The sequence below is a fragment of the Monodon monoceros genome, unplaced genomic scaffold, assembly GCF_005190385.1.
Source record: "Monodon monoceros isolate NGI ecotype Baffin Bay Population unplaced genomic scaffold, NGI_Narwhal_1 Super_Scaffold_3, whole genome shotgun sequence".
In the NCBI taxonomy this organism is placed as follows: domain Eukaryota; kingdom Metazoa; phylum Chordata; class Mammalia; order Artiodactyla; family Monodontidae; genus Monodon; species Monodon monoceros.
Genome location: NW_021703780.1, coordinates 8764616 through 8784778, shown reverse-complemented (window position 1 = coordinate 8784778; position 20163 = coordinate 8764616). Strand labels below are relative to the sequence as shown.

The 20163-nt window shown below is 41.7% G+C and overlaps 1 protein-coding gene across 1 annotated transcript; it reads right to left on the bottom strand.

The window, feature by feature from the left end:
• Positions 1-11901: 11901 nt before the first annotated feature.
• On the bottom strand, positions 11902-18733 carry LOC114908013 (transmembrane protein 14C). Its single transcript, XM_029244224.1, has 6 exons — positions 18651-18733; positions 17521-17590; positions 17107-17183; positions 16172-16273; positions 13337-13424; positions 11902-12428 (listed from the first exon to the last, which is right to left on the bottom strand). Exons 2-6 carry the CDS (start codon positions 17541-17543, stop codon positions 12374-12376), a joined length of 345 nt encoding a protein of 114 aa, XP_029100057.1. The 5' UTR covers positions 17544-17590; positions 18651-18733; the 3' UTR covers positions 11902-12373.
• Between the last annotated feature and the right edge of the window lie 1430 nt (positions 18734-20163).

Here is a 20163-nt window from a genome sequence, read left to right as displayed (position 1 = left end):
TCTAAAGCAGGACATCTTTCTTAGAAATAAGTATTTCTTTAACACAGAGATGTCAAAATCACATCACCTGATTTTAGTGAAGAAAGAGTCGATTGTTCGATTTTGATCTATACAACTGCTATGAATTCGTGGTGACTATCAAACCCAATGGCTTGACGACTTCCAGATTAACCAAGTCAAGGTTCTGTCATCTTCACATCAAGTGTGTTCATCAGACTTTCAAAATACATTTGTTTCCATATTCCCACGAGGCACAAAGATGAAGTATGCCAGCTCGTTCCCCAACGCAAACCCTTGCTGCCGCTGCAGACAGATCAGACTCAGCTCTGACCTTCACACTTGCTCTGAAGAGCAAATGCATTCAGTTGCTATCGCAGTGATTTCACTTACTACATGTTTTCTTAGTTTTGTTTCTAAATTGGTAGTTAAGATAGACATTTTGAACTTAGGACTACTCTATTCAAGCCTGTCATTTTATGAGCTAGATATTCTTTTTAAAGAATAATGTTATCAAACTGCTTATTTTTTATGTATTTTATGACTTTGTAACAAATGCTAATGTAATTGGTATCATCTTGTGGACATTATACAAAGGCATAGTAAGAACAACATGGTATTTTTGTACAGAAGATTCAGCTCACCTTCTTGAAAAATGTTAAAATCTAAAGAGTAATTTATGTTAGTGATAATGGTTATATATATATTTGTACAGTTTTAATTAATGTCTCAAAGCAAAAATATTCTTTTGTATTGCTGGGAAACTTTTAAACTCCAAATAGATATTAAAATTAATATGGTTAACTAGTGTGTTTTCCTTACATTGTTAAACTTTATACTTATACTCTGAGGCCTTTTTTTGTTGTTAATTAGTCAACTTTTTTTTTTTTCTTAGCAGTTTTAAGTTTACGGAAAATCTGATTGGAAAGTACAGAGTTTTCACATACTCCCTAATCTCCCCGCTCCTCAATTTTCCCTATTATATCTTGCATTAGTGTGGTACATTTGTCACAACTGAGGAACCAGTATTGATTCATCGTTATTAATTAAAGGCCATGGATTACATTAGGGTTCACGCTCTGTGTTGTACATTCTGTGGGTTTTGACAACATGTATAAAGACATGTATCCACCAGTACAGTATCATACAAAATAGTTTCACTGCCCTAAAGATCCTCTGTGCTCTACCCATTCATCCCTCCCTCCCTGCCTCCCTGCAAACCTCTGGCAACCACTGATCTTTTTTTTTTTATTATCTCCATAGTTTTTCCTTTTCCACAATGTCATGTAGTTGGAATTACGAAGTATACAGCCTTTTCAGTTTGGCTTCTTTCACTTAGTAATGTGCATTTAAAATTCCTCCCTGTCTTTTCTTGGCTTGATAGCTCATTTCTGTTTATCACTGAAGAGTATTCCATTGCCTATATGTATCCTAGTTTATTTATCCATTCACCAACTGAAGGACATTTTGGTTGTTTCCAAGTACGGGCAATTATGAATAAAGCTGCTATAAACATTCATGTACATGTTTTTGTGTGGACGTCTGTTTTCACTTCACTTGATTAATTGCTGGATCGTATGGTAGGAGTATGTTTTGTAAGAAAGCACCACACTGCCTTCCAAAGTGCCTGCGCCATTTCTCATTCCCACCAGCAGTGATGAGAGTTCCTGTTGCTCCACATTCTCACCAGCATTTGGTGTTGTCAGTGTTTTGGATTTTGGCTGTTCTAGTGTGTAGTAGTATCTTGTTATTTTAATTTGCAATTCCCTAATGACACAGGATGTGAAGCATCTATTCACATGCTTATCTGCCATCCGTATATCTCCTTGCTGTCTATTCAGATCTTTTGCCCATTTTTAAATTAGTTTGTTTTCTTATTGTTGAATTTAAACAGTTCCTTGTATATTTTGAATAACAGACCTTTATCAGGTTGTCTTTTGCAAATCTTACCTCCAGTCCGTGACTTGTCTTTTCATTCTCTTAAGGTCTTCTGCAGAGGAAAAGTTTTTAATTTAAATGAAGTCCAGCTTACCAATTTTTTATTTCGTGGATCATGCTTCTAGGGTTGTATCTAAAAAGCCATCACCAAACCCAAGGTCACCTATGATTTTCTCCTATATTCTAGGATTATTACAGTTCTGCATTTTACATTTAGATCTATGATCCATTTTGAGTCAATTTTTCTGAAAGGTATATCATCTGTTACAGATTCTTCTTCCTGTTGATGTCTATTGTCCAGCGTCGTTTGTTGAAAAGACTTTTCTCCACTGAACTGCCTTTGCTAATTTGTCAAAGATCAGTTGACTGTATTTGTGTGCATCTATTTCTGGGCTCCCTATTCTGTTCCACTGATCTATGTGTCTATTCTCTCACCAATACCACACTGTCTTGATTACTATAGCTTTACAGAAGTCACCTAAGTCAGTCCCTCAACTTTGTTTCTCTCCTTCAATATTGTGTTGGCTATTCTGGGTCTTTTACTGCTCCATATAAACTCTAGAATCAGTTTGTCAATATCCACAAAATAACTGGGATTTTTGACTCGGATTGCAGTGAACAAGCAAAAATACAGATCAAGTTGGGAAGAACTGACATCTTGACATTCCTGGGTCTTCCCACCCATGTACAAGGACTATCGCTCTATTTTTTTACATCTTCTTGGACTTCTTTCATCAGTGTCTTGTCATTTTCCTCATATAGATCTTACACATATTTGTTGGATTTATACCTGTTTATTTTAGTGCTAATGCAATTTTCAATTTCAAATTTGAATTGTTCATTGCTTGTAAATAAGAAAGCAAATGACTTTTCTATATTAAAGTTGTATCCTAATTCCTGTTATAATCACTTATTAAATCCAGGAGTTTCTTTGTTGATTCTTTGAAATTTTCTACATAGACAATCATGTCATCTGCAAACAAAACCAGTTTTATTCTTCATTCCCAATCAGCGTGCTTTTTATCTCCTTTTCTTTCTTATTGAACTAGCCAGGACTTCCAGTACAATCCTGAACAGAAGTGGTGGGAGTGAACATCCTTGCCTTGTTCCTGATCTTAGCAGGAAAACATCTAGTTTCTCCCCATTAAGAAAGATGTTAGCTGTAGGGTTTTTGGTTTTTTTTAATAGATTTTCTTTATCAAGTTGAAGACATTCCTCCCTATTTTGCTGAGAGTTTTTATTATGAATGGTGTTAGATTCTGTCAAACACTTTTTGTGCATCTACTGATAATCACTGATCATACAATTTTTTTTCTTTAGCTTGTTGATGTGATGGACTATATTGATTGATTTTCAAATGCTGAACCAGCTTTGTATACCTAGAATAAATCCCACTTGATCATATTATGTAATTCTCTGTATACATTGATGGATTGGATTTGCTAATATCTTGTTGAGGATTTCTGCATCTATGTTCGTGTGTGTGTGTGTGTGTGTGTGTGTGTGTGTGTGTGTGTGTGTATATATATATATATAGAGAGAGAGAGAGAGACAAACTTTTCTCTAAATTTAAAAATTTTCAAAATCAAATGTTAAAACAACATAAATATGCGAAGCAAAGATTAACCACAAATACAAGAAGAAATTGACATAACCACAGAGTGGGAGGTTTTTCTTAGAAAACAGATCTAGAGGCCTTAAAATAAGTACATGAGTAACACAGTAAACAAAATTTACCCGCCATACATACTATATAGAACTTTGACCAATAAGGCAAAATACTATACATGTAACATGCACAAAAAATTGACCTTATGTTAGGCCAAAAAGAAAATCTCAAATTTTCAAATGTTGAAATATGTAAGCTACAACTTCTTTCCACAGTTTAATAAAAGTAGAATAAAAAAGTATGCCTCCAAAATCATCCACTTAAAAATTCAAAAACAGGGCTTCCCTGGTGGTGCAGTGGTTGAGAGTCCGCCTGCCGATGCAGGGGACACAGGTTCATGCCCTGGTCTGGGAAGATCCCACATGCTGCGGAGCGGCTGGGCCCGTGGGCCATGGCCGCTGAGCCTGCATGTCCAGAGCCTGTGCTCCTCAACGGGAGAAGCCACAACAGTGAGAGGCCCGCGTACCACAAAAATAAAATAAAATAAAATAAAATTCAATAACATTGTTCTAACCACTACAAAGTCAAAAGGGAAAATCAAAAATGAAATAAACATCCTTTAGAAATGGACAGTGACAGACCTCTGTATTAAAACCTATAAAACTCAGTCAAAACAGATCTCAAAGAAAAAAAATTATACACTTGTTCCATTTATGAGAAAAACAAAAACACTGAAGACATGGTGAATTTGAGCATTTAGCTTAAGAAACTAGAAAAAGGAATAACAACTTTAAAAAGTGAAAAGGAATGGAAAGTATAAAATAATGTCCTAGTAGCAACAAACATTATCCAGCACCAGGTCTCGGTTTCTAATATCACTGTCCAATAAAAGAAACCAGGGCTACTTGGAGAAATGGCTGATTCTAGTATTGGAGCATGAAATATACAAGATGAGCCTGGAGCCTCTTACAGTGCCAGAAAGTAGGGAAGTTCTATAAAAACAAAAAACAAGGGAAAAAAAAAAAAGCCTACACTGATTGGCTATGTCGAAGAACCCATGGGCCAACTGAAAGAGTCCCCAGTGGTCAAAACTGCAACAATTTGAGCAAGAAAATTAATGGAGAAGTATTGGATTATAACCCAAACCAGGAAATATATATACATGATTCCATAGTGAAGGAGTGGATGGTTGGATGGATAGACAGGGAAGAAGAGGCATCTTCCATGCAGCAGAGTTCCAAATAATTTATGTAGATACTCTGCCCTCAAGGAGGCAGAGCACAACTCCCCATTTCTTAAGTGTGGGATATGCATAGTGACTTCCTTTTAAAGAGTACAGTATGGGGAAGGGGGAAAAAAGGAATAGCTTCACAATGGAGAAGCCTGAGGAACACTACCTCAGCCAGATGATCAAGGTCAACATCAACAGTAATATCATGTTCGTATATGTAACTTTAATATGATGTGATGAAAATGACACTTCACCCCTGTGGTCTTCCTCCTAAAAACCGATAATCCCAGTCTAACCATGAGGAAAACACTAGACAAATTCCAATGGAAGTGCATTCTACAAAATACCTCATCAGTACTCCTCAAAACTCAGTCACCAAAAACAAAAAAAGTCTAATAAAGAGTCACAGCCAAGAGGAGCCTAAGAAGACATGACAACTAAATGTAATATGGTATCCTGGATAAAATCCTGAAATAGAAAAAGGATATTAGTTAAAAGATAAGAAAAACTGTATGAAGTGTGGACTTTAGTTAGTGATAATGTATCAGTATTGATTCATTAGTTGTAACAAATGTATCATGTTAATGTAAGATGTTACTAATAGGGGAAACTGGGTGTAAGGTGTGTGGGAACTCTCTGTACTGTCTCTTAAAACTGTTCCACAAAATAAAGTCTATTTTTAAGAAATAGATTTGATCAATCTATCCATTCAGCAAATATTTACTAAGTAACCACTATGTACTAAGTGTAGTATATATGGTAGAAAAGAAAACGTCATTTCCTCCAATCTCATAGAACCTACATTCCGCAGACACTAAATAAACACACACACAAAAAACCCTGTATATTTGCCAATTATTATAAGTGCTATTAAGAAAAAAGAAAAAAAAAACCCAGGATGTTATAGAGACTAAAGAAGGGATATAAATGTAGTGAGAGATGACTTAATTTTAAGACTAGGAGTCTAATTATACTTGATATATGCCTCTGCCTGCTGGGTAAAGAATTAATTGTTGGGCCAAAGCATGAAAACAGGGAGTCCTGTTAGAAGATTAAAAGACAGTGAGGCTTGGACTTGGGTATTAGCAATAGTATGGAAGAGAGCTGATGATGGCTGCTGATAGCTATTGGGTTTTGGTGCTGATCTTGTTTCTTGCAGCTTTATAGAACTTCCTCATTAGTTATAATAGGATTTTAGTTGCTTGTCTTGGCTTTTCTAGATAGACAATTATATTAGCTATTTAAAATCTTTGATTTCTTTCCTTTTCCACTATTACTTTATACCTCATTTATTTCTCTTATTTTATTACTTTGTCTAGTGTCTCTAGGAATCATCAGTGATAGCAAATATCAACATAAAGCCATAGCACTAGATAAAGGGTAGTTGACAAAAATCTAAGGCAAGCAATGTGCTTGAGTCGACTGAAACATATACATTAATATCAGAAATTCATTGCTCAGATTAATACCTAATTAGAAAATATATATGAAGAAGTTCCATGCATAATAATAACAAAACCATAAAATATCATGCAATAATCTTAATAGAAATGCAAAGAACTAAGTGAATAAAACTCTAAAATGTTTTAAGACATTAAAAAAAGAAAAACTGAATTAAATGAAGGGACATACAATGTCCTGGATTGCAGAGTAAATATTTTATATACAAACGGCTCATATAGCTCAAAATAAAAAAAAACAAACAACCCAATCAAAAATTGGGCACAAGATCTAAATAGACATTTCACCACAGACATGCAGATGGCCAAAAGGTACATGAAAAAATGCTCATCCTCGTTAATTATTACAGAAATGCAAATCAAAACTACAATGAGGTATCACCACATACCACTCAGAATGGCCATCATTTAAAAGTCTACAAAAATTAAATGCTGGAGAGGGTGTGGAGAAAAGGGAACTCTCCTACACTGTTGGTGGGAATATACATTGGTGCAGCCACTATGGAGAACAGTATGGAGTTTCCTTAAAAAACTAAAAATAGAACTACCATACCATCCAATGCTCCCACTCTTGGACATATATCTGGAGAAAACTGTAATTCGAAAAGATACATGCATCCCAATGTTCACAGCAGCACTATTTATAATAGTCAAGACATGGAAGCAACCTAAGTGTCCATTGATCAATGGATAAAGATATGGTACATATACACAATGGAATACTACTCAGCCATAAAAAAGAATGAAATAATACCATTTGCAGCAACAGGAATGGACCTAGAGATTATACCAAGTGAAGTGAGTCAAAGACAAATATCATACAATATTGCTTATATGTGGAATCTAAAAAAAAATTATACAGATGAACTTATTTAGAAAATAGAAACAGAGTCACAGACACAGAAAACAAACTTACAGTTACCAAAGGGGAAAGGGGGGTGGAGGGATAAATCAGGAGTTTGGGATTAAAATATAAACACTATTATATATAAAACAGATAACCAACAAGGACCTACTGCATAGCACAGGGAACTATATACTCAATATCTTGTAATAACCTGTAAAAATCTAAAAGAGAATATATATATATATATATACGTGTATAACTGAATCACTCTGTTGTACACCTGAAACTAATACAACACTGTAAATCAACATTTCAAAAAAACTTTTTAAAGAGTAAATGTTTTAAAGCTCCCAAATCTTCCTAAATTTATCTATAATTCAATGCAATCATAATCAAAACCCCTAGTAAAATTTAAAGCTGAAAGGCTAAGTCTAGATTTATCTGGAAAAGTATGTAAAGAAAAATCAGAAAAGTAACAATGACAGACTTGCCTTACCCAAATATCAAAACATAGTACAATCTACACTGATTATAGAGTCACAGACCAATTAGAAAAACAGAAAAGGGCAGTTTACAGAAAAAATATACATCACTGGTCAATAAATACATGAAAAGATGCTTAATAAGTCAAACTAAAGATATACAACAATGGCTTCGATCAGGGGTTGGAACCATGGTCAGTGAACCAAATTCAGTTCACTGTCTGTTTTTGTGCAGCTGGCAAGCTAAGAATTTTTTATAAAAAAATAAAATCAAAATAAACATGGTCGAAAAGAATATCAAAATAAGATTATTATTTTGTACTATGTGAAAACGATATGAAATTCAAATTTCAGGGTCCATAAATACAGCTTTGTTGGAAGGTAGCCATGCTCACCTGTTTATGTACTGTTTATGGTGGCTTTTGCATTACAAGGCAAAACTGAATAGCTGGAGAGAGACAGTATGGCCCACAAAGCCTAAAATGTTTACTATCTGGCCATTTACAGAAAAAGTTTACAGACCCCTAGCTTAATGTGTCAAAGATAAAAAGTCTGATAATACGCAATGTTAAGCAAAGATGAGGAAACAAAATCTCTCAACCGCTATCGGTGGGAGTGTAAATCCGTACAACTCTTTTTGCGGACAATTAAAATTTTAAATGCTCATCTGTTTTGACTAAGCTTTTACGGATGTAACCTGAAGATTCATTTGCACATGTGCACCGGGACTTAGTGATGTTCCTTGGTACAGCATTTTTTTAATAGCAAAAGCTTGAAACAAGGTATCTTTCTGTCAGTAGGGGAATGGTAAACTAGACAGCCACATCATATAATTAAAAAGCCACTAAAAAGAATGAGGTAGTCTCCATGTCCAGATAAAGAAAAGGTGTTAAGTGTGATACAGTGTAGCAAAGTGTAACTCAGTGTTAATTCTGTGCCCTCACTTGTCTTAACAGTAACCAAAAAAGGATACATTTCTATGTTTTATACTCACAGAAAGCTTCTGGGACAATAAATAAATAATGGCTACCTCTTAAGCTGAGAGACTAAGGGTCTGGGATCAGAAGGAAACAATTTTGCTGTATACCCTTCTGTCTTACATGCATTCTTTATCACAAGCATATTTTATCTCAATTTTAAACGACCTTGTGAACTAGGTATTTTTTTGTTTTTGTTGTCTTGTTTTGTTTTGTTTCTTTTTGCGGTACGCGGGCCTCTCACTGCTGTGGTCTCCCCCGCTGCGGAGCACAAGCTCCGGACGTACAGGCTCAGCGGCCATGGCTCATGGGCACAGCCGCTCCACGGCATGTGGGATCTTCCCGGACCAGGGCACAAACCTGTGTCCCCTGCATTGGCAGGCAGACTCTCAACCACTGCGCCACCAGGGAAGCCCAAGATGAGTATTTTTATAATTTGGAATAAGAAAGAACTTTGTAAAGCAATGAAGTAATAGATCTATGTAAAGACGTACAGAAACTATAAACAAAGTTAAAAGACACAATAGGTTGGGAGAAAATGTAATATGTAATAAAGGACCTGTGCCCATTATATACAGAGAGCTTCCACAAATCTTTATGAAACAAAAACCAACAAAAATGATGAAACAAAATACAACAAAAATGAGGGGGAAAATGGATTACATTCACACCTTTAGCTGGGGATGTCAAGGTCATCTAGATTCGACCTTGCCTTTCAGTCTCATCTCCTGTTGTTGCCAACCTCACCCGCTCTATGCTATTCACACCAACTTGTAGGTACCCAGCTGTGCCAGGCAGTGTCATGCCTCAGAGGCACTGCACATACCTTCCCTCTACCTGCAACATTTGTCTGTCCTTGTTTATGAATTCCTCATCCTTCAAGGCTCAGCTCAACCACCATCTCCTCTGTGAAGCCCTCCTAGACTCCCTGAAGAGAACTGACCACTTTTTTGTGCCCCTGGGGTAATGTCTACCTACCTCTATTAGCCATGTATTTCTATGTTGCCTTTGTTTGTCTAGATGTCAGTGTTCTCCACTAGACTCCATGATGGCAAGCCATGGTTTGTTTTTCTTTTCCTTCTGGGACCCAGCACAATCTTAGGACAGTAAGTACTTGGGAAACTTGGCCGGGGAGAGGAAGGGGTTCTTAGCAAGGACACTGTCAAGGCTGCTGGGCAATGAAGACACCCCATCCCACCCCCGCCCCTTGGAACTGTAGGCAGCCTTAGAAGTCTCAGAGGTAACCACAGGAGCAGTCACACAGGGGTCTACCTTGGACCTGAACTGATTCCCACCTCCAGGGAATCGTTGTCATTCAGAGTCTAAGGCTAGCACCCCAACACTAGAACTGAAGGTGGCCAAAACTGGTGTCCTTAGGAAACACTTCATTACAGAAGAAAATCCAGGGCCTCGGGCTTCCCCGGTGGCACAGTGGTTAAGAGTCTGCTTGCCGATGCAGGGGACATGGGTTCGTGCCCCGGTCCGGGAAGATCCCATGTGCTGCAGAGTGGCTGGGCCCGTGAGCCATGGCCGCTGAGCCTGAGCGTCCGGAGCCTGTGCTCCGCAACGGGAGAGGCCACAAAAGTGAGAGGCCCCCATACCCCAAAAAAAAAAAAAAAAAAAAAAAAAAAACCTGCAAGTATGTGACATCAAGCATCAACCCTTTCTATCTATGAGTAGTTATTATTAACAGCAGCATGTGAGAAAAAGAACTGGGGTGTCAGTGGACCAAAAGTTTAATGAGTCACTGCTGTGATGGGGCTGTCCAAAAATCTTATTTTGATTCTGGTTGTACTAACAGAAATGTGTGGTCTAGAATCCAGTATCCTGGTCACACCCCATCTGTGTAGAGCTATGGGCATTATGCTTTAAGAAGGGGCCCTGTTCATTTCCAAAACATACAAACAGCTCATACAACTCAATAATAAAAAAACAAACCCAATCGAAAAATGTGCAGAAGACCGAAATAGACATTTCTCCAAAGAAGACATACAGATGGCCAATAGGCACATGAAAAGATGCTCAACATCGCTAATTATTACAGAACTACAAGTCGAAACTATAATGAGGTATCACCTCACACTACTCAGAATGGCCATCATTAAAAAGTCTACAAACAACAAATGCTGGAGAGGGTGTGGAGAAAAGGGAACTCTGCTACACTGTTGTGGGAATGTAAATTGGTGCAGCCACTGTGAAAAACAGTATGGAGGTTCCTCAAAAAACTAGAAGTAGAGTTGCCATAGGATCCTACAATCCCACTCCTGGGCATATATCTGGAAAAAACTGCAATTCAAAAAGATACATGCACCCCAATGTTCACTGCAGCACTATTTACAATAGCCAAGACATAGAAACAATCTAAATGTCCATTAACAGATAAATGGATAAAGAACATGTGGTACATATTTACAATGGAATACTACTCAGCCATAAAAAAGAATGAAAGAAGGCCATTTGCAGCAACATGGATGGACCTAGAGACTGTCATACTAAATGAAGTCAGAAAGAGAAAGACAAATATGATACCACTTTTATGTGGAATCTAAAATATGACACAAATGAACTTATCTATGAAACAGACTCACAGACACAGATAACAGACTTGTGGTTGCCAAGTGGGAGGGCAGGTGGGAGACGGATGGATTGGGAGTTTGGAATGAGCAGATGCAAACTATTATATATAGAATGGATAAACAACAAGGTCCTACTATAGAGCACAGGGAACTATATTCAACATTCTGTGTAAACCATAATGGAAAAGAAAATGAAAAAGAATGTATACACGTATGTATAATTGAATCACTTTGCTGTACAGTAGAAATTAACACACTGTAAATCAACTATACTTCAATAAAATAAATTAAAAAAAAAAAAGAGGGCCCTGGCAGACATGTCAAACCATGGCATACACAACAAAGATGAGAAAACTAGGACTCCTTTCAAGGAGCTTAAGCCAATCCACAAAATTGTATATGCCTGAATTACATATTCTAAATCCAATCAATACCAGTTCGGATTGAGCTAAGTAGCAAATATCCCTTTTCTTTAAAGAGGGGGAAACTAAGGTAAGGGGCACCAGAATGAGTTAGCTCAGTGCTGGTTAACAACAATTTCATTTTTTTCTTTTTTTTTCTCTTTTTTTGGTTACACAGTCCTACTCATCTTAGAAATCCAAGGCTCAATGCAATGCCTAATCAAATAATAACTAACTTTCCTTCTTTGGTCTTTAAATTATTCAGGATGGGTAATTCCTAAATAAAATGTTAACAGAAACACCTTCATGCTCTTTTATCTTCTTGCTATTCACATCTCATTCTATGTTCTAGACAGCTCTGGCAACAAAGACACCGAAGAAAATATTATTTACAGTAAACTTTATTTTCATTGATTTCACTTAACATAATTTCAAAGTAGGTCTGTGCTCTAAGATAAGCAAAAGAACAGGTATCCTAAATCTCATTAACAGATCTTTTTCACACTGTTCCTCTGAGTAGGGTACAGGGTTTCAGGGGCCCCAATGGCGACACCTTACATTTTATCCCTGGAGATTTTACCTATAGATTCAGAAAGAACAGATAACACCAACATACAAGAATCAAACTGTATGCTTCTACTATAGGAAGAAGCTCTTGTGTTACACTCTACCCACCTCTTTAGGGTTGTAATGATAATAACTGACTTTCTTCTCTGCAAAGTTGGGTTTTTTTGGTTTGTTTTTGTTTTAAGTAAAATGTCAGAATATGTGAAAATGCTGTACTTATTTATCTTAATATGCTAAAAATAGTGAAAATTTAAAAATTCTTCATGAGTCCAAGCTGGGCCATGACTACTACTGATGGGATTGACCCAACGCACTAATTCCAAGTTTGGCGACCATCAGCAAACTGTTCAAAGGAAACACATAAAAAACAAAAAATCAGATAAAGAACAGCACAGGCACTTGACTATTTTTAAGGGACTGGGACTCAGCAGGTCCCTCACAACTACATGGCGAGGAGGTGCCAAGGCAGAGCAAGCAGGGATGAACTCCCACCCCTGGAGGTGCCAAAGGAAGAACTCGTGAAAGGCAGTCCTGCACTGGGGCTTTGAAATCATACACGTGAGCTGAAGTTCCTAATCTAACAGCCAATAATTCAAAGGTGAGAAAACAAGGCTGGAGAGACCAAGGCCTCCCCAGTCAGGCAGGTCATCAGTGGTAGGTCTCCAGCCTCCCAGTTTACAGCTCTTGACCTTGGTCTATGCTGATTATAAAACATGATTCTTGACAGCATCATAACTATGATCAAAGTTGGGTAAGTAATCTTTTTCCAAAGCAGATTTTTAAAAATTCTATTTTGGGGGTATCTTTATTGTACTTAAAGACTACATTTTTAAGAACAATCTGGTTTGGATTTTATAATTAAAGTTAATTACGATTGACGTTAAATAGGATTCAATCAGAATTCCCATTCAGCAAAATTTTCAATAATAAAGGACACCTTACAACTAAGAAACACGGACCCCACGCTGAAAGTCACACAAACGGCTGCAGTCGTGGAGCTTCCTCCAATGCAGAAAGGGGCCAGGATGGACCAGAGAGCAAATGTGAAAGCAAAAACCATTTCCAAAGTGAACGAATATACTTATTTCATTTTGACATTAAATCTGCTGTTTTTGCAGCCTTTCGTATTTGTATATGAATTTAAATCATTTCAGTGGATGCTCAGCATCAGATATACTGAAACAAGTAAAATTTTGAATGTCTAAAGTGTTTGGGGCATTAAACTAGAACTAGCAATAGAGCAGAGGGTACCTGGCACCTGCAATTAAGCCTGCAGGCATAAATTTTCCAGAGTGGTAGAATCTCATTCCCATAATGCCAGCCAAGGTTCCAGATGTAACTGATGAAAAGATAAAAAGAGTCAAAGATCACTACATCTTATACGTTGGAGGATGAAAATGCGGCCAAACTCCCACCCATCTTTCAAAGGCCCAGACCTCATACCTCCTCCTTCCCCGAGTCGGGGAGCTCCACAGCCACCCACGGTCAATGGGACCAAGTACAAATACTGGAGTCAAAGGCTCTCAGTGTCTGAGCCCAGCCTGCCTTTCCAGCCTCACCTCCTACCACTCTTCAGCCATAAATTTCTTAGTTTTCTCCTAAATTGCTGTAGGAGAAAACTACATTTTTCCTATGCCGATGCTATTTACCCTGTGCGCTCTTAGGCTCTTCCCACTCGACATCTATTCAAATACCTACCACCTGCCATGCACTGCACCAGGTGCTGGGAACACAACTGTCATCAAAAAGATCTCTGCCCTAACGGCGTTTGGAGTTTGATAGGACTAACTTGAAAGAATCACACAAATAAAAACTCAGAAGTATAATCTGTGCTACAGGTGCCAGTTAATGCAAAACAAATAACGTGATGAACAGGGGATCCAGCCCATTGAGGGAGAAGGACTTGCTGAGAAAGTGAAGACTGAGCCGCAATGTGAAGAGTCGCGATTAACGAGCTCAAGGGGAGGAAAGCACATTCCAGGCAGAAGGCGTAATATACGCAGGGCCCTACGGTGAGAGGGGGCTGCTAGACGTGGTGTGGCACAGAAACCGAGACTGAGGGAGGAAGAGGGCCACGGCCTACAGAGCCTCAAGGGCCATGGGACGGACTGTGGTCTTCTTCCGAAGAGCAATGGAAAGCCATTAAAAGATATTACGCAGAGGGATACATACAAAGAGCTGCATTCTGAAAATATAATTGTGGCTGTACCATAGGGAGCAAACTTCAGGGAAAACAGAGAGGAGGTAGGGTACCAACTGAGAAACTTCCTCGGGAATGCAGGCAAGAGGGGGGCTAACTGGGGCATGGATGGTGGCCGTGGAGGTAGGGAAGGGGACAGCCTGGGATACGAGTTGCAGGTAGTGTTGACAGGACTTGCTGATCAATCAGACAGAGATGGAGGGGAGGGGAGCAATGGAGACCCAAATGGAGGGAGGACACCAGGAGACCAAGCGTGAGTGAGGATAGGAAGCCAGGTGTGGGCAGATGCCATGACACAGCTGAACGCTTTCGAGCAGGCAACTGGATATACGAGAGTAAAGCTTGGAGGAGAGAGTAATTTGTGAGTCATTTGTGTATCGGTGGTAACTTAAGACCTGGGCTTCAACCATATTGCCAAGTGAGAGGGTATAAAGAACATTAGAAGTGCCAGGTTTTAAGAACCTTGGTATCTAATGGTTGAAATGGAAGACAGGTCGACAAAACAGACAAAAGGGAATCAGAAGATAAAAAGGAAAAACAAGAGAATGGAAAATGGGCTGGTGCGCTGTGCTGAGAACAGCCAAAAGGCCAAATAAAATGAGGCCTAAGAAGTGTGCGCTGAATTCTGAAACACACAGGCTCCTGGCAGCCTCAGGGAGAGCTATTCCCGTGGACTAAGGGGCCAGAAGTGGAGGCCGAGGTGGGCTGAGAATGTGAGGTGAGCAAGTGAAGATGGGAGTGTAATGGATGCTTTTTAAGAGAAGTTCCTGAAGAGGAAGCAGAAGGGCAGCAACTGAAGAAAGCAGTGGGGTCACGAGAGGTCCTTTTTTTTTTTTTTTTTTTTTTTAAATGGGTGAGAGATGAGCACATCGGAGCATCAATGGGTGGGATCCACCCGAGAGGCAGGATACGAGGAAGGACTCGCATCAGTGACGGTGTAAAGCTCCGGGGAAGGTGAAGCAGTAGAGACCCAAAGCCTGGTGGAGGGACCAGGCTTGGAGACAAGAACCAGGACAGGGGAAGGCTTAAGAGGCCGATGGCATGAGGGAGTCTCCACGTGACGGCTGCTGTTTTGTCTTCAAGTAGATGGTGAGGTTGTTCGCTGGGGTGTCAGAAAGGGGACAAAGGGGCCTGAGAGTAACTCCGGGGCTGCAAGAGAGCCGCCGAGCAGAACTGAGAGCTGGGCGCTTCCTCCTTCCCAGCCCAGGCCGACTTGGACAAACCACTGTGACACGCCCGCTCCCCGTGAGGGCCAGAACTGCGTGTTTTCTCATCCTGTGGGTTTGTGGGGACAGCGAGGGGCCCACACACCCAGCAGGGTGTCTGACACAGGGTGGGGCTCAGGAAAAATGCACCAAAGCCACCCTGATAAGTAATCTTCCCCTCCCCGCGCCCCTCACCGTCTGTGCTGCCCACAGGACACGGCAGCAGCCCCAGTCACGTCTTACGTCCCCGGTGAAGGCAAAGCCTCCCTGAAGGCAGGGCCTACATCTTACACACTTAGTTTATATCTAAAAGGCTAACAAATGATTTTCAAATGGGAAAAATGCAATACCGATGCAAACCTAACCCAGATACGTGGTCCTTCAGTGACGCTCAAGCAGACGGTCTTCAGCGGGGAATCACAATGGTTAAGAGACACATGCCTGCCTTACACAAGTTTAACACTTATTTCACTGGGTAAATCTACATTCATGAGGTATGAAAACCTTTCCATATTCTGTACATAAAAGATAAGTAGAAACCAGCACAAGACGCCCCCTCCCCGCCCTCATTTCAAAACTTGCCTAGGACTTGGCAGAAGCAGTAAAACCGTCGCAATGTGAAGAACCTGTCACATCCCACCAACCCAGGGATGCGTCAGGGAGACGCTGAAACCGACATACCTAAGAAAACCCAAATGTTCCTTGGATCCTGAGACAGCTGATAGGCCCCGAGGCCCGCTAATCCACCGAAGAGGAGCCCGGCAGCCAGGGACGGGACACTGCCTGCAGGGAAGCAAACACACAGCTGCACTGCAATGGCAGACACTCATCTCACTGACAGAATCCACCAGACCGCCCTCCCCTACAGAGGAAAACAGCAAAGAGAACGTCTCTCAACGCGGTCCAGGACCAAGGCATTCTCAACGAGGAAAATGTATGGGGGAGTTTGCCATTTTACCAGAGAGGTCAGGGTCGTACCACACGGGTCCTCTCTCCTCTAACACGCAGGACACTTCCTCCCAGGGAGAAAGGGAGGGCTCCGAGCCAGGCCTGATTAACCCTGCAAGGACTGGAACTCTCCATGGGCCCGACCTTGGGCTCATCCCCAAAGGAAAGGGAAAGAGGGTCAGTGAGTTAAAAAATGACCTGGAGAGCAAGAATTCTGGTGTGTGTGATGGCAGGGGGGATGTAGGCAAGGAGTGGAGTGGAAACAAGCATGTTCACTGACACACCTGTGCCCTGTGCCTGATTTAATGCGGAAACCTCAAAACTGCTTCTGCGAAGACTAGAGGTTTCCTTCTACTTGAAGAGCAGAGATGGCCCTCTGGGGTCAAGGCTGATGTATGGCAGGTGATGATAATAACAATCTACTACCATCCCTAACCGGTATCTTTATCTAAAGAGTCAAAAAAACAAGTGACTGGACAAGAAGCCTGGTGGAGCTCAGCCGGATAACCACAAAGGCAAGTGCAGCTACAGGGCTGATAATAAGCCTGCACTCCAGCGAGAGGGCCTAAAGCAAACCTGACTCCAATAAGACTGCAGTTTGAGGACCCTGGGGACTCACTCTTCACCGGGAATAAGATTTTAAGAGGTTAAATAACTACAAACCGTACCTGCTCTTGCATAGCCAATGATCCCGCCGGAAGCAACCAGTGCTGCGTAGCCAAAGCCGATCCAATGTAAAGGCACTCTGAAAACGGAGCAGTAAGAAATCAGTGCCAACCGTGTTAAAAACACAAAAAACAAACAAAACAGCATGGAACCATAGAATGGGATCAAAAAGGTCACCATTCCAGAACAATCCTATCACTGTATAAACGCAAAAAAACCCCAAAGAGGTTAGATGGCTTGCCTAGAGTCAGTGGCAGAGCTGGGACTCGAACACAAGTCCCTGGCCTACACATCCATATCCTCCCACAGCCCAAGCTGTCCAGCAGTCTTGGCTCAGCGCCCTTTTCAGATGATGAAAGAAACTCTGGTTTTGAAAAGCTCCTGACTATTCCACCCCCATTTCACTGGGCACTTACAGTGGGCCAGAGTCCTTCTCCATTGTTCTCTTTCACTCTGTCCAAATGGAAGATCACACCAGGCCTGCACCTGCGGAGGAGGGGCTGGATCAGAGGCAGTTAACAGCACAGCTCGCTAGCAGCCAGGAAGCAGTGCGTCCAAGTTCCAGCTCCAGCCCCTTGGGAGCTAAGAAGAATGGGCAAGCCACCCAACGTCTCTAAGCCTCAGTTTCCTTCACCGTACCTACGCTGAGGATAGCAATGGTACAGATTTCCTAGGGCTACTATGGGCATTGAATGGGATAATATGTAAAGGGGCTTTGCACAAAGTAATTGCTGAACAGATACCAGCCGTTCTAGTAGTAACCTAAATTCTAATATAACATAGGCCCACAGGACACTTCACTGACCAGCTCTGTACAGTTAATGAGCTAATCTCCTCAACACCTAACCAAATTATAACTAAACTGGAAAGTAAACACACCTCCTGTACCCTTAATTCAAGTATTTTAGTTGCCCTTTCTGGGGGGAAAGGGTGCTGCTTTTCACCCCTGCCCAAAGAATTGATTTCAATACTCAACATTTGTAAAGTTTTCAGATGGTTATTTAACTTTGCATCACTCATAGTTATCGTTAGATGGGGGGCGAGGAGAAAGGATGAAATATACAAAGCCCAAGTCATAATTACGTAGAACACTACACCCTTGGCAAAGCAGGGTGTAACTCCTAATTTCTTAAAGAAATGCATCTGGTATCCAACGAGGCTAAGCTTGAAAATACATAACCTCTTCTGTTTAAATTATTGTCTATAAGGGGGGGGGCTTGGAATTGTACCACCGCCATTAATTCGACGTAACACTGAGCCACCGAGATTTTTAAGGAGATGGCCCAATAAAACCTCCAGGAAACTAATGACCTCGACGCTACCTCGGTAAGCATCTGCCTCAGGAGCTCAGGGTCTCCGCAGGATTCACAACCCACTTTAAGGAAAGCAGGAAACGAGGGACTTACACAAGCACCTACCACGCAGCCTAAAGCCGCCGCCTGGATCCGGAGGACGAAGAGCAGGCGGCAGCAAAGCCTCTCAACTCATTTCTAAAAGTCAAAACAGGTGTAAAATAATAGTAATAATAATTTCAAAGTACACAAACCTCCTTCCCAAAGGTCTGCACTCGCCAACGAGGGTGCACACGTCTACGAGCCAGGAGTCGCACTCCTGCCGGAAATGTCGCAGCGCTTTCTCTGAGTCCGGGGGCGGGGCTTGGCACGGGGCGGGGCTAGAGGCAGGGGTCGCTGCGCTCCGGGCGTCCCGGGGGCAGGGCATGGGGCGGGGCTTGCGCCGGATAGGCCGGCGCGTGCTCTTTGTCCCCGGGTCAGGGAGTCGCCGAGCGCTCCGTGTATCCGGGGAGCTGGGCGTGGTGCCGGCCGTCCAGCACTCGTCCCAGATCCAAGCCAGCCTGGCCTAAATCCGGAAGCCCAGGGTTGGAGTCTAGTTTTACAAGAGGCCTTTGCGAGCTGGGCCAGGTCTGCGGTGAGGGGGGGGCTGCCACCGATGGGGGTGAAGGGCATCCGAGGCTGGATTTTGAAGGACTGCATCAACAGAGGGCCCTATTACCAGGTGTCAACCAGATGCAGGCCATCGGGGAGGACTGTCACTCTAGCCCGATCACGTTATTTGCTACCATGGGAAGGCACTACTTTCTATCTGCAGAAGATAGGGTGGCCACTAGACAGGCTAGACAGTGTGGCTCACTTCCCTGTTTGTTTCAAAGAGTGAGGCTACTTGAAAAGCATCTTAAAAGGGAACAGTGGGAGGCTTCCCTGGTGGCGCAGTGGTTGAGAGTCCACCTGCCGATGCAGGGGACACGGGTTCGTGCCCCGGTCCGGGAAGATCCCACATGCCGTGGAGCGGCTGGGCCCGTGAGCCATGGCCGCTGAGCCTGCACGTCCGGAGCCTGTGCCCCGCAACGGGAGAGGCCACAACAGAGAGGCCCGCGTACCGCATTTAAAAAAAAAAAAAAGGGGGACAGTGGGTGAGTTACATTTGCAAGTACCTCTGTGATGCCCCCGTGGCCACACGTTATCTCCACTCCCACTGCATATCTGCTTCTCTTCCCTGCGTTTCCTGCACCACCATTCACTCAGTTGCTGTAACACCAAAATGTGGGTGGGTGTCACGTTTGGCATCTCTTTCATCCCCTACAAGTATCAACAAGAATAGATCTTATATATACAATCTTGAGTGAAAAAGCAAATTGCAGTGCATTGGCAACTGAAAAAAAATGCACAAGGAGACAGTTGTGAGCTAAGTTTTATTGGGGGCAAAATGGGGACTATAGCCCCGGAGACAGCCTCTCAGGTAGCTCTGAGGAATTGCTCCGAAGAGGTGGTGGCTGGGGGGTGAGTCAGTATATGTGCTTTTGGTAAAGGGGGTTGGGTGCCCTCAAGCACACATTTTGACGGAAGGTTGGTGCTAGTCACGAGGAGCAGGTGTCTCTGTTAATGATTTTAGTGCTTTTCTAGATGTGAGAAGATGCAAGAAATTGGGCTCATAAAACCTTCCCCTGAAAATATCTAACTCTCTGAAGGCCTGTTCTGCCAGTTTTTCCCAGAGCACGGGGTGCCTCATTCCTGATCTCCAGCCAGAACTCCTTTCATGGTGTG